The 15283-nt window shown below is 36.3% G+C and overlaps 1 protein-coding gene across 1 annotated transcript in view; it reads left to right on the forward strand.

Annotated features, from left to right (window-relative positions):
* Positions 1–15283, forward strand: part of LOC124364583 (leucine-rich repeat and calponin homology domain-containing protein) — a 77920-nt gene that overhangs the window by 41033 nt on the left and 21604 nt on the right. The window contains exons 2-5 of the mRNA XM_046820144.1: positions 10596–10740; positions 13389–13621; positions 13842–13978; positions 14118–14336. Of these exons, the coding sequence (XP_046676100.1) occupies positions 10596–10740; positions 13389–13621; positions 13842–13978; positions 14118–14336 (734 nt within the window). The remainder of the gene's footprint in view (positions 1–10595; positions 10741–13388; positions 13622–13841; positions 13979–14117; positions 14337–15283) is intronic.

Raw genomic sequence — 15283 nt, forward strand, 5'->3', positions numbered from 1 at the left:
TGGGTTCCGGGGTGTTTTGTACACAAAAAGCGGATAAGGCGAGTTTTACAGTGAAAGTGCAGTAGCACAGTAGAGCAGAATGTGCAATATCGGTGGGCCGCGCGGCATGGGTTCCGGGGTGTTTTGTACACAAAAAGCGGATAAGGCGAGTTATACAGGGAAAGTGCAGTAGCACAGTAGAGCAGAATGTGCAATATCGGTGGGCCGCGCGGCATGGGTTCCGGGGTGTTTTGTACACAAAAAGCGGATAAGGCGAGTTTATACAGTGAAAGTGCAGTAGCACAGTAGAGCAGAATGTGCAATATCGGTGGGCCGCGCGGCATGGGTTCCGGGGTGTTTTGTACACAAAAAGCGGATAAGGCGAGTTATACAGGGAAAGTGCAGTAGCACAGTAGAGCAGAATGTGCAATATCGGTGGGCCGCGCGGCATGGGTTCCGGGGTGTTTTGTAAACAAAAAGCGGATAAGGCGAGTTTTACAGTGAAAGTGCAGTAGCACAGTAGAGCAGAATGTGCAATATCGGTGGGCCGCGCGGCATGGGTTCCCGGGTTATTTTCGGGTCGCAATGAATGAAGTATGCGCGGCCTGTCGACCCTCTCCCCCTCAGCCGCCGTGCCGCATCGGTAAACCAACATTTTGTATGCTGAACACGTCACCTTCTCTCGCCTTGAGGCAAATAGCAACCAGGGATTGTGTTTACTAAAGTCTGAAAAATGGGTTCTCGTTGTTTGGCGCCAGCTGTTTCTATTTTAAAGAGTGTTCTGCAGAAAGACATCTAAAACTGAATACCTAGCTGCAGGAGCCAATGTCCACTCAACGTTAATATGTCTTGACTTATATAATACAATACCTGAGTAAATAAAAAAATCAAGTGTACGCTCTCAACTTGACTCAAAATTCTTATGTATCTGCAAACCCTCAAATAACGTCGAAAGACGATCACTGATCACAAATAATATAAAACAAACAAAATAGTATTTTTGGCTTATTAAATCCATACATTTTTAATGTATTATAAACTAATACAAATTTAAATAAATCAACTGATGTATGTCACTAGAACAACTAAAGCACAATTCTTAAACTAAATATAAGAATATTTAAACTGTAACACCTTTCATTCATGCCTTGTTCTCCAATTCTAGTAAGAAGGAACTCCATGACATTTCTAGAAAACAGTTCATATTGCTTCCACAGTTACTCGCTCCTGGCAAGTTTTACTTTTGATTAGGTTTTATAAACTGATGTTTTGTGAATAATATGTGCCCTTTCTCTTCACTGTGACTGGGATCTTATTATCTTCCTGATGTTTACATGGGCGGAAATTCTATTCGCTGCTTTAAAATTTGCGTACCTGAAGAACTAGTTGTTTTCTTTTAAGTACCTCTGTGTTTTATACTGTGTCTCGTAACTCTCTGGACAAAGGTATAGCAAGTTGTTGCTCAGGTCTAGACACACATATTTCACTATATGAGCTATGCTTAGCTTCCCATCTGTCTGTCTGTATGTGTTGTTTATAACAAAATTAATATGTTAAATAAAAGCTAATAAATTAAATTATACCAAATTTGGCTCAAATGTCTATGATATAAAAAACTAGTTACTGAAAAGAATATAATGAAATTAACTTTAGTATTTTCAAAATGGCGGCCATTAAAACTTTAAAACTTGGAATATCTTAAAAACTAGTATTTTTTCTCAAGCATTGTAAGAATAACAGTTTTTAGAGGATTTTATCACAAATCTAATGACACCAAAATGATTTAAATCAAATAATAAACATATTGAGGTTCTCAGCGAATACCGAACAATACAAAAACGTGAATAAACTGTAGCACTCAATGTGGGCCATGTCTTGTCACAGTAAATCTGCTCTAAATCAGTTATTTATTATTTACCTGATGAGGCAATGAGATTGCACTACATCTCTTCACCTAGTGTACACTATATCTTTATATTTTGTAGTCCAGGTGTATCGTCTTTTTTTTGGTTCCTGATTCCAGAAGTAAAATCTGTGACATCGTCAGATTGCAAATTAGGGGAAAGTGAATTGAAGCCAACTCAACATTCGCATTGAATCAACCCTTCCCGCCATAGCTACGTTACTTGTTAATGAAGCCTTATGCAAATGAGAACATGCAGCTTATATTTCCAATATAATTATTTCCTGTATTATTTTGAGCGTTGGGAAAATACAACGTACAACAATGTGATAAAGGAGAGCTCTAGCAAATTGATATTAGGCATTACAGTGTATTATTCGTGAGTACCTACTCCAACCTTCTTTTACATGAGTTGCAAAAGGGTATCTAACCTTTTTTTTCAATAATAAAAATAAATCCAAAACCTGTAAGATGTTTTCATTCAGTTTGGTTTTGTTAATTTTTTATATTGCCCAGTTTCCAAAAGCTAGATTGGGGGAAACCCACATTTACTAAAGGAAATTCGAGCCATTAAATGAAATCTGTACCTAACTGAGTTTACGGCAGTATTATCTTGTCTATATACAAAGTGACGGCCGTTTAAAGTCTAACATTTCTAATTTCGTTTTAAATAATATACATCGTCCAGCAAATGTTCAACTATTGGAATTCGAATCACTGGAAATCATCGCTGGTTAAATTGAAGATTATTCTTTACATTAAATGTCCCTTTTCCAAAAAAGGATAACCTTTTAATCTTCAAACCCAAAACAAGTAATTTACCAGATGAATCCGCCCTTAAGTATTTATTAATACAAGAAACCGTATATTATTGCTTTCGGTTACGTTTTTATAGGCTTTTTTTTACATCATATATGGGGAAAACTTCAAAAGTACTAAATGGGGGAGTACTAAATGTCAAAAGGCTGAGTTTCAACATTCTGCGAACTCAAACATTTTGTTTAATTTATATTATTTTAAGGGTATAAAGTAGCTTTATGTGTTAATTTGACGTACAAAACGAACTAAACCCAAAGGTTTCGATCGCTTACAATTTGCAGAGGTGACAAATAAAACATTTCGAACACTAGGATTTTAATTTTGTGCTCTTTGATGATACATATAAAATAGATTTTACCATTTAAGATTTAAAGATTTTGCATTTGATTTTTGTGTTGTATAAATATTCCCGATTGTGTATCCGGGCTGAAGCTGTGGATCGTCTACACAAATATTCCTATGTTTGAGAGAACAGTTGGATCAAACAAATGAATTCCTAAAAGTAAACTGCAAGTAATCAGTTTAATAATATTTACAGCAATGTTTTATTTCATTTACGTTATTAAAAGTCAAAGTAAAGGTTACTTTATTTCCATACGGTATAAAAATAAAAATAACATACAATGAGGATATATGATTTTCCCAAAAATATTTCTTAAGCGTTTTAGCTTATTCAGAAAGTCAACTCTAGACATTTTATTACACATTTGGATATTACATGTTTTTAGCTTTAGTCAAGTAAGACAGTAGTAATGTACTAATCCTAATAACATAATAAATGCGAAAATGCTTTTGTTTGTTTGTTTTTAGACACGTAAACAGTTCAACGGACTGTACTGACTTTTTACGTGGATACATTATTATTAGGGCGCTGGGATGAATATAGGCCTATTCTTATTTCGAATATCTCTCAGTGCTACGCCCCAGTGGTCTATAAAGTTACAAAAAATCGCATCTTGGTCTCTAAAATTAAGAAATTTTAATTCAAAGAACCTGTTGAATGTAATCAACTGTTCTGTGTAAACATTATTCTGTGACAGCACAACCGTATGTTTAACTAACTACGATTTCAATTTGTTTACACTATAGTGTGTAAATTCTGTAAGTAGTTACCATTCGTTTTCACGCCGGTTTTAGATTTCAGCGATTAGGTAAGTACTCATCTACCTTGAGAAATATCTTAAAGTATAAGATGGTCAGAATTTGAATCCGAAGACTCCTTTTGAAGCATTCGGGAAGAACTATACAAGATACTAAGAACGAAGTAAATTACAATTGCCATAAATATACACTTTTTGACGTATTTTCTTGGTTGTGAGAACAAGGTAAACTTAACATTGGCGTCGGAAATAGAATTCACTCGAATCAGACGTACTTTTACATGTGCAAAACCTACGAAACTGCGTGCGAAACCGTGGATAACTTTTAGTATGATATAAGTTTATAAGGTATAGGAAAAATCATGCAACCTTAGCATAGCTACAATAACTGAAGGATAGGTGGTCAGTTAACATTACAGTGTCTCCTTCAAAGTGTAGAAAGGTCTTTCGGACAGATAATTTCTTAACAATTGAAATATTAGCAGCGTGTTTTGTATTAGGTGAAGTGCTGTACAACTTGGGTCCTTGATAAAAATAGTTAATGGAGAGAGAAGTTTCGAAATGATTAGAGACAATCTTATGTGTCATGTATAGTTATAGATCGAGTTTTAAAAATCATTTCGGTTTTTATCAATATAAGATACAAATGATAATAATAGGTGAATGAAGTCAGCAATTAACTTGATTGATTAGATGTTAAAACTGTGACACAGGCCCGCCTGTCCTCTGTCACAAGCAGCGTATCTGTCCCTGTCACATCTTATCAGCAGACTTCTCTAACAACCTGGAACGCAATTATGTGTCGGCTTCCCTTTGTAGCGTGAAAACTGCGCTGCGCTATTGTCCCATCTGTCTAGAGACCGTGTGTGACAGCTTTGTCTCGACGATGTTATTATTATACGTGCATTATTTGTCATCAGTGCGAAGGGGATGTTTTACTTATAAATATCATTGTGTAGATGCAGCATAGATGGAAGAACACGATGAAAGAGGGGTAAAGGATTAAATCTTACTCATTAGATGTAATCAAAGATATATCAGATATAGCGGCATCCATTCTTGTTGAATTTAATCAATACAGATTTAGCGGCAGTCATGCTTGTTGTATTTAATCAATGCAGATACATCGGCAGTCATTCTTGTTGAATTTAATCAATGCAGACATAGCGGCAGTCATTCTTGTTGAATTCGATGAATGCAGACAAAGCGGTTGCAATTCTTGCTGAATTTAATCAATGCAGATACAGCGGCAGTCATTGTTGTTGAATTTAATCAATACAGACATAGCGGCAGTCATTTTATCTGAATTCGATCAATGCAGATATAGCGGCAGTCGTTCTTGTTGAATTCGATGAATGCAGACATAGCGGTTGCAATTCTTGCTGAATTTAATCAATGCAGATACAGCGGCAGTCATTGTTGTTGAATTTAATCAATGTAGGTACAGCGGCAGTCATTTTATTTGAATTCGACCAATGCAGATATAGCGGCAGTCGTTCTTGTTGAACTTAATCAATGCAGACATAGCGGTGCGAATTCTTGTTGACTTTAATCAATGTACTGTGGGTACAGCGGCAGTCATTTTATTTGAATTCGATCAATGCAGATATAGCGGCAGCCGTACTTGTTGAATTTAATCAGTGTAGGTACAGCGGCAGTCATTTTATTTGAATTCGACCAATGCAGATATAGCGGCAGTCGTTCTTGTTGAACTTAATCAATGCAGACATAGCGGTGCGAATTCTTGTTGACTTTAATCAATGTACTGTGGGTACAGCGGCAGTCATTTTATTTGAATTCGATCAATGCAGATATAGCGGCAGCCGTACTTGTTGAATTTAATCAGTGTAGGTACAGCGGCAGTCATTTTATTTGAATTCGACCAATGCAGATATAGCGGCAGTCGTTCTTGTTGAACTTAATCAATGCAGACATAGCGGTGCGAATTCTTGTTGACTTTAATCAATGCAGATATAGCGGCAGTCGTTCTTGTTGAACTTAATCAATGCAGACATAGCGGTGCGAATTCTTGTTGACTTTAATCAATGCAGATATAGCGGCAGTCGTTCTTGTTGAACTTAATCAATGCAGACATAGCGGTGCGAATTCTTGTTGACTTTAATCAATGTACTGTGGGTACAGCGGCAGTCATTTTATTTGAATTCGATCAATGCAGATATAGCGGCAGCCGTACTTGTTGAATTTAATCAGTGTAGGTACAGCGGCAGTCATTTTATTTGAATTCGACCAATGCAGATATAGCGGCAGTCGTTCTTGTTGAACTTAATCAATGCAGACATAGCGGTGCGAATTCTTGTTGACTTTAATCAATGTACTGTAGGTACAGCGGCAGTCATTTTATTTGAATTCGATCAATGCAGATATAGCGGCAGCCGTACTTGTTGAATTTAATCAGTGTAGGTACAGCGGCAGTCATTTTATTTGAATTCGATCAATGCAGATATAGCAGCAGCCATTCTTGTTGAACTTAATCAATGCAGACATAGCGGTACGAATTCTTGTTGACTTTAATCAATGCAGATATAGCGGCAGTCATTCATTGTGGAGTCCAGATATCGTGAAATGTTTGATATATTCCCTTTCACGGTTTTCATGGTCAGCTACATACGTTTTAAATACAAAGTAATGATATCCCCAGAATAACTGCTTTCACTGAAGTCGTTCAAATTATTGTGCACATAACGTAGCTGTGGTGGGAAGGGTTTTATTCTATGTGAATGTTGAGTTCACCTCCATTTCACCTTCCGGCGTCCGTGTGCTTCCAAACTGTTTTTGGATCTCTTCAGACGAAAGTGCACTCTAGATTCCAGGAGTGAAGTCTGTGACTAGGATTTCTGACGCTGCAACGAGCGGAAAGTGAAATCAAGCTAAATTCAACATTCGAAAACAAATGCAGTGATGTTTTGTTACTCATCCTGCATAGAAGAAGATATGGTTACGCTGAATGTTGACCGTCCAGTGACCGATGCACCTGCACCAGTCCAGACGTACCTGTACCAGTACAGGTACCGTGTAAACACAAGAACGCCTAGACAGCCAGACAGAAAACTGGTCCGCCCAAACAGATCGTTATCTGAAGGCGCGCCAGTCGACACCCCCTCCACCCTTAGCCCCCCTCCACCCTTCCACCAATCCACCCCCGCACCCTGCCGGTAACTGTATTCATTACTACAAGTGAATACACAAACGCACCGCCTGCATGAGGTCGTAGTAACGTATATATACAGTAACGGTAAACTAAGTATAGCGATTGCGGTTATCAGTGTTGTTGGTTCCACCTTATCTTATCGTCGTGTTGCCTGACAGTTGCTTTATTTTTTTGTTTACAACCCTCGTTCAGCATTGGAAGGCCTAATTGTTAGGTATAAACTAAATTTAGCGCTTCAGGATAATATTGATTTCCTACATTATCGGCCTTCTACGTACTAATTAATAATATTCAACACTAAACAGCGCCACACAAGTAACAGTTACGCCGTTGTGTTTCGATGTTGTTGATCATTTTGCAACACTGGTTCAAAAAAACCTGTTTCGCCTGAACTTGACAGGTTATAAGAGAACCTCCTGCAGAGCCTCCGGATGTGGTGACCAACCACACTGCCGGATATGGCTGCTTTCTTCGCGTGAGTGAAATATGAAGTAGAGTTGCGCGGAACGTTAAATTCTAATCTGTTGCAGGCATTAGACATAGAATGTTTATAGGTATGCTTTATTGCGATTCGCGTGTACATTAAGGGTCGTTGAGCAATATACTCAGTCGTTTGGTCAAACTGGATTGTTGATTTAGTGGCTGCCTTCTTGATTGTAGCAATGTTAACCCTTATCCACTCTTACGACCTTGCTTTTAGTCGTAGAATTGCGGTTAATATATAATTTTAAAGATCTAATTAATACAAATTGTACCGCCTTTTAATTTTTTTTCGACTGGTAATTCTTAAAATCTCAAATTTCTTTCCTCACTATTTAAATTTCTAAACCTTTCATGAAAAACTAAAAAGTGTTTGGATGCGTATTAAAACAAGATTTTTAAATGAGAAGTCTCCTATAAAGCTATGAAACAAATAAAAATAAGGGTGTCAAAATGCATAAGTTCTGATATTATTCTTGTGTAGAAAAACTCAAGGACCTTCAATACAATCTACTCGAAGTCGCGGTGTAGATAATTCTGTTTGTTGTAGTACAGGTGACCGCATTGAATATACCCTTATCTCAAGTTCGCGGTGAATTATGACTTCCCGGACTTGAACGTCTTGTATTGATTTGCTCATTTTCTGTACAATACACAAAGATCAATGAAGCGAATGAGTGAATTACGCAATTGATAAATAGTATGTACATTTATGTCCATAAAATAATGTTAATTATTTATACCTCTGTGTATAATGCACTAATATAACATTTTAAATTGATGTGTAATGTAGTGTGAAACTGATTCGATTAGCCTTGAGTCGCAAGTTCCCAAGATACGACTGTTGGTTACTACTGCCAATGGGGAATTATTATTGATTAATTGATTTGAATTATTAGGTAGTTGGTGTCTTATTGTATAAACACATAAAAAATTAAACTCTTTAACATTGTAGGCAACTGAATTTTTTTCTGTTCATTCACGTATAAATATGGCGTAATTTTCTTACGAAACTATAAACATGTTCTTCATTGTTAAAAGGTTTGTGTAAATGGACAGAAATTCGACTTCAACATCTGAATTTGTTATTAGTTTTTAAATTCAAACACTAAATTTTACTTTATTGTGCAGTGCCAATAACAAAGACCTAAACATGTACAGAATATTATAATTGCAAATAAACCCAGACTATACGTAGAATTACTTTATAAATGCATAACGATGTGAAACTATTCGGTGACTGGACTGTGCTGGGTGTCTCAGAGTGTCTCAGAGTGTTATATAGGTTATTTGATTGAAAATTGAATGTATATTTATTAGTTATCGATGAATGAAACTGTTTAGTTTGAAGCTAGTGAACTATTTGTATAGATTAAATAGTTTTGTCGTGTGTTGATAAGAGAGTATCAAGACGAGTGTTATCCAAGCAAACGTCAAGTAATTGACGTTTAAGAGAATTTCAAGACGGGTTTTATTCTAACAAACGTCAAGTATTGATGTTGATAAGGGAGTTTCGAGGCGGATTTTATACAAGCAAAAAAGTATTGATGTTTAAGAGAGTTTCGAGGCAGATTTTATTCAAATAAACGTCAAGTATTGAGGTTAATAAGAGAGTTTCAAGACTGATTTTATTCAAACATCAAGTATTGATGTGGATAAGAGAGTTTCTAGATGGATTTTATTCAAACAAACGTCGATTATTGATGGTTGATGAGTATTGAACTGATTTTACAACTTGACATTTTCATTTGTCCAATTTTTATAGGAATTAGTATTAAACATTTTGATCAGTTGTTGGTGTAGCCGAACTACACTTGCTGTATTTGCAGCACCTGTTGCTGGCTCGGCCACGAGATAGCGTGATGTGTACCATTTCATTACGCCGCCGAGTTAACAGTTAACAGCAGGTCTGGAGAGTTTATTGTAACGCGGGCACAGCACGGCAAGGCCGTGTACTCCACAGTGATTGAGATCGTGACCGTTATCTGCGAATCTAGTGTTTAGTCAGTGACGGCGTGATTATTGGAGGGGGGGGGGGTCAACATCATAACCTCTCTATCATCCAGTTCCGGTCGACTCTTGACTCTCTTATCAGGATGTTTACTTCCGGCCTCCGCCACACCAGCTCCTCTGTGAGCGCTGTCTGGCGGCACCGCGCGCAACGACTCTGGGCCCACAACGGCTTTTTTGTGTCGCGCGTTTCCGGTTCCCTCTTTATGGCTGACCACAGTTTGTGCCTTGAATGCAGAATAGACTAATATACTCGACCCTAGCTTTGTCTTTATTTATGAACTTCCAAGTCTAAAGATAGACTGCCAGGTTTGTGTTTTCTCAAAATGTAAAAAGTCCTGATTATAAAATATCGGTTGGATATTTCGAACTTTGCCACTGTATTTGTGTGCCCAATCAAAGCAGGAAACTTTGCAAAAAATGATGTTTCATGAATGTTAAAGATGGAGCTTGAATTGGCTATTCTTAATTTATTGACTTCCTTGAGAACACACCAACCAATGGTACTAAAACCTTTTTATTTTTGTGAGGCATTTCGATAGCAAGCCGATCTTCATCAGACACATAACAAAATTAAATTTGTTTTTAATAATCTATAGTTAGAAATATGTGATTTTAATATTAATTTGTCCTGTGTGGTGTAGTGTGTAAAATAAAATAAATCGTTGGAATTATACTACATAAATTTAAATGTAATTTTTAATCTTCGTAAAACTAACATTGAATTCTGTACAACAATAACTTTCAAAATTTATATAGTATAATTCTTTTGAAGATAGATTAAGATCTTCTGATGAAGATAGCATTGCTATCGAAAGGCCTCACAAAAATAAAAAGTTATTAGTATTGGTTGGTGTGTTCTTAATGCAGTGCAATGTCAATTTATTCTAAAAGATTTACCTTCTAGATGTACTTTCACGTTTTACTTCATAGAGTGTTTTATATGTTGAATATTTCACTAACTTTATAATAGTTTTAATTTCATGGTGTGTCAGACTTCATCAGTGGGTCAATTTCGTATGAAAAATGCTCAATACTCCTGGTCTGCAAGGAAAAGTGAAGGCGAGAAAATAAACAAATTCTGTTGAAGGTGTAAAATGAAACTCCCCATATTTTGTAACATTTCGTGTTTCAGATCTGTCCAAGAACCGATTCTGGGAGTTGCCTGTGGAGGTGACCAAGTTCTGGTCGCTGGAGAAACTCCAGTGTTACCACAACGCGATCCGTTCAGTGCCTGAGTCCGTTGTCTTCCTGCAGTCCCTCGTCTACCTGGATCTCAGGTAACACACAGACACTAGTAACATATCATTCTTATTCCATGTGCCTATGTCATATGAAACGTAATATTTGAAACATGCATAAGACGCCAGACTTTGATTCTGGGTTAGAGGTGATAGACCTGGTTCAGTCATTATAATGACCAGAACACTTATCAGTTCTGTTATCCTCATATGTACCAATATTACAAGTCAATAACAAATTTTTTTGTTCTGTGATGAGTGTTTTGTATATTTTATACATGCAAAATATGTGTTTTTATCATATATTTACATACAATCGTCATTAAGTTGATTGCGTAAACACATATGAGTTGAACTTAAAGAGTGATTAAAATAGCAATTGTTTGTTTGGCAAAACATTCTGGCCTTTTAATAAACACCAGTAGTGAGTGGAGTCAGATCCAACTTTGTGATAACCGTAATTGTATAGAAAAATGAAAAATATAAAAAATGAATTCTTGGCTTGTATTAAAATTAGCACTGTTTTTAAAAACCATTACAGAAACAAATGCAAATTAATATACTTAACGTTCAACTAGTTAGCCTTTGTTATGTATCTTTTAAAATCTGTTAATAAGCGGTTATCAGATATATATCTGCTTAGTAACATATTTTAAAAGATGTATAACATAGGCTAACTAGTTGGATATTAAATTTATTAATTTGCATTTGTTTTTTCAATGGTTTTTAAAAAACAGTGCAATTATTTATATAAGCCACAAATAAACTTTTTACATAAAATTACAGTTGTATATATATGTAAAATATGTTATGTCATAAATAAGAAAGAATTGCATTTTATCAAGTAATTGTTCAAAGCTTTGGGGCACAGATTCTGTGCTCAGTCTCATTCCTTGATGAGAATTCCTCTCATTTGTTAATTATAACAAAATGAAGTTTAGTGTGCTGTAGAAGATTGCCATCTCATTAAGTGCATATAATGACAGCAGAGAAATGTGGAGCGGCCACATCTCTGAAATGATATAACTGTGCCCTTGTGGATTCTAGCAGTTGGCACAGCGACAACATTGTAGCTGTCAAAACACAAGCTCTCCTCTCTGGCCAGATCCCTTGGCCTTCAATTAGGCATACTTTTACAAATAGACTCAATTATGGATCAGTCAGTGTTCAAATTAACTAAAGTATTTTTTATTTTGTGTGGAACTTCGATTATGACAAGTATTTACATTTTAAAAGTGTTTTGTTTTCAGAATTTTAAAGTTAGGATGAAAAATTATCAAATAGATGAAGTAATTTACATTATGGCATTACTTAAATTGATTACATTAGGTCAAATGGTTGAACCAAAAAAAATTAATATTGAGATATATGACTCAGTTGTACTTGTTCGGCTAGTAATAATTATAATCAACTGATTCATTTTAATACCTGGAAGAATTCAGGTACTGAGCATGTAAATTCAGGATTATGTTTTATTGGAGCCTTTTGTAAGGACAGTTGGAAGTGTTTGTCATGATTACCAACCCAGAATGTGGAGGAGAGAAGTAGGCGTTAAGGAATTTTTTAAACAAATTTATAATGTTATTTTTAAGATACTACATAGTATCTGTAAAACATGATTTATAAACTGATTGAATGTTTAATTTAAAACCTCTCATGAGTAAAACTAATACATTTAGAACATTAAATTCTTTATTGCCATCAATTTTTCCTCTATTGCCATCAATTTTTCCTCGAGTAAATGTTAAAATATATAACCTAGATATATACTAAAACATTGATTTCAAAATAACATTTGTCTCTTGGGAAAGAAATTGGCTGTAATAAATTCTACTTTCCTTATGCCTAATCAAGATGAGTTGTTCTCTAAATGTGCCTGATTTCCCAAGTTTTGTTACAGAGTTAAATAAATTGTCATAAACCTCTATTTAATGTAATCTGACATAAAAATTATTAAAGAAACTGGTGTTTTCAAAATAAAAAATATGTCCATCCCTCCGATCATATTTCACATACAGTACTTATTGTAAAAACTTGAAATCCTCGACATCAGACGTTTGCTATTGGGCCGTATTGTTATTATTATAAATTAATTTTTGGAATTTGTTAAAAAAGATTAACAATAAAATTGTTCATAATGTGTTGTATTACTGTAATTAAGACTTGTTATATTTCTAATTTCACTGTTTTATTTCAAGTATTAGTGCCTCAGATGAAAAAGAATTATTATGAAGTTAGTTAGTTTTTATGTTTTTCTTGTTATTAATAATTTTCTTTCAACAGTGCAGATTATATTTCAGCAACTTTGTATCACTTATAAAATTGCACTGAACCGAAAAGACCTGCAGTTTTTTCCTGTAATTAATGTTGGACTATAAACTATTGCCTTCAGCATTCTTTTATCATACAATTTTACAATATGGATCATTTTAAAATTCTCATTTGCGTTGAGTGGTAAATATGGAGTTGATATTTGTATTTTATTTCAATCACTACATTGAAAATCACAAGAACCAACTTTTTGTTTTGAGAGGCTTTTCAATTGCTAGGATATCTTTTTCAGGATTTGATGTATTTACATTGTAAAAAGTGTAGAGTTGTCTTTGGAAAGTTACAGTTGAAAAAAGATTTGACATGGTTAAAGACACGCTTTAAGAGCTGTACTCACACAAAGTTTGGTGTTACAGCCGAAATCACCTGAGTAGCTTGCCAGCGGCTCTGTGTCAGCTGCCGCTGGAGATCCTGCTGGTGTCCAACAATAGACTGACAGCGTTGCCCGAGGACATCGGCCGCTGCAAGAGCCTCATGGAGTTTGATGTTAGTTGTAACCAGATCACACATTTGCCTCCTCAGCTGGGACAGTTGTCGCGCCTGAGGGTCCTCAACGTGAGGAACAACCTCGTCTTAGAGTTACCCATAGGTAAGTGTGTCTAACGTTTACCCTTCAATAAATCTGAGTATCAGTTCCGCTTTGTTGCTCTGTGTGTTAGGTTTAGGCTTCTTGTAGCTTTCCTTTCCTACGTGACTCACACTTACTCCTGTACATTCTATCTGAAAACTTGAATGTATAAAAATACTGCTGCTGTTTAATTGTATGATCATACCTTCAGTGACTGACCATGACTAATTACTGTCAACAGAAGTAACGTACCTGAAGCTAATCCAAATGGATCTCAGTGAAAATCGGATAGCAACTCTACCGCTGGAACTGCGCAACATGAGCTCCCTGGTCAGCCTAGAGCTCGCCCACAACCCCCTCGTCTCGCCCCCTGCCAGCGTGAGTACAATATACTTGGCAATTGATAATGAATTGAAAGGCACAGGAATGTTTTAATTTTAAATAACTTAAAACTAATCTAAAACGTAGTTGATCGTTATGTGAGTTTAAATTTATTTTGTGTGACGTTTGTGAGCAGATTTGTGTGCGAGGGAGGATACACGTTTTTAAGTACCTTGAGCTTCGGTCGGCGAAGGAGGACAAGGTGCGGTGGCGTGGTGAGGACAAGCGAGTGGGGCGCAAACTGAGCGAGCTGCGAGCCCGCCAACGACAGGAGCGGGAGAGGCGACACAATGGTGGTACCTCTACTCCCTCCACCATCAGCCCCGGAGACTCCAGCATCAACAACTCTGACGAGGTGAGCTGTGTACTGTTATTGTTTATACCTCTCAAACCATCCAGCATATTGGTGTGAGTGGAGCTAGTTTGAATGAATAGAAAAATTAATTTATATGAAACGGCTCAAACTACAATCAGAGCTTAGGTGGTAATGTGGTGGTGAGCCGAACACTGACTGAACAGAAGTACAATTTGGTCAACCTACTGGAATTGTGTGGTGTGATGTGTGTGGACCAATCAGATCTATTAGTTCAGTTATATTATATGTAATATAACTGAACACACAATATATTCACTATAACAGAAAAAATTATTATGAACTTAAGTGTCTATCATATATGAAATATAATCATACTAAACTGATTATTCATTGCTTAATACATTTAGGGTCTTATCATCATGGCCTATTTCAGTTTGTATTACCTGTAATGTGTTCTTCATTTATAAAATTCTCCAGCTTCTTTGTTTCATCCACCACATCCATTTCTATTATATTTGAGAATTCTTTTCTTACCTTATTTAAATTTCAGAGTCTACTTAGGAATGAAACAGGTTGTTGCCAAACGATTGAAGATGATAAGCACTTGACCTGGGTTCAGAACTGCCCCTTCCCCTTTACTTCCCTTATCAAATTTCATCCACAAAGCTTTAGTTTCATTTCATGAAAAATGAAATGTCTCCTATCGAGATCCATGAGGAAGAATTAGGGCATTACATTTCAAAGTCATGTCTCGCCAGAAGAAGGGGAGGCCAGCTCTGAACCAGCCTCTCCAGTCAAAGTAGGCAGGGGTGGCACACCCTTGTTGAGGCTAGCGAGAACCTCTGAGGTTAGGGAACGAACCCCACCAACTCCAACAGTTATCTCCCACAGTAGACTAGATCTATCGAATTGGCCATGAACCCCAGAATTTCGACATTTGCGGTTAGTGATGTGCCGCTCCTGGACATCCATTAGGTTGCCCAGAT

Source organism: Homalodisca vitripennis, chromosome 6 (assembly GCF_021130785.1).
Source record: "Homalodisca vitripennis isolate AUS2020 chromosome 6, UT_GWSS_2.1, whole genome shotgun sequence".
Lineage (NCBI taxonomy): Eukaryota > Metazoa > Arthropoda > Insecta > Hemiptera > Cicadellidae > Homalodisca > Homalodisca vitripennis.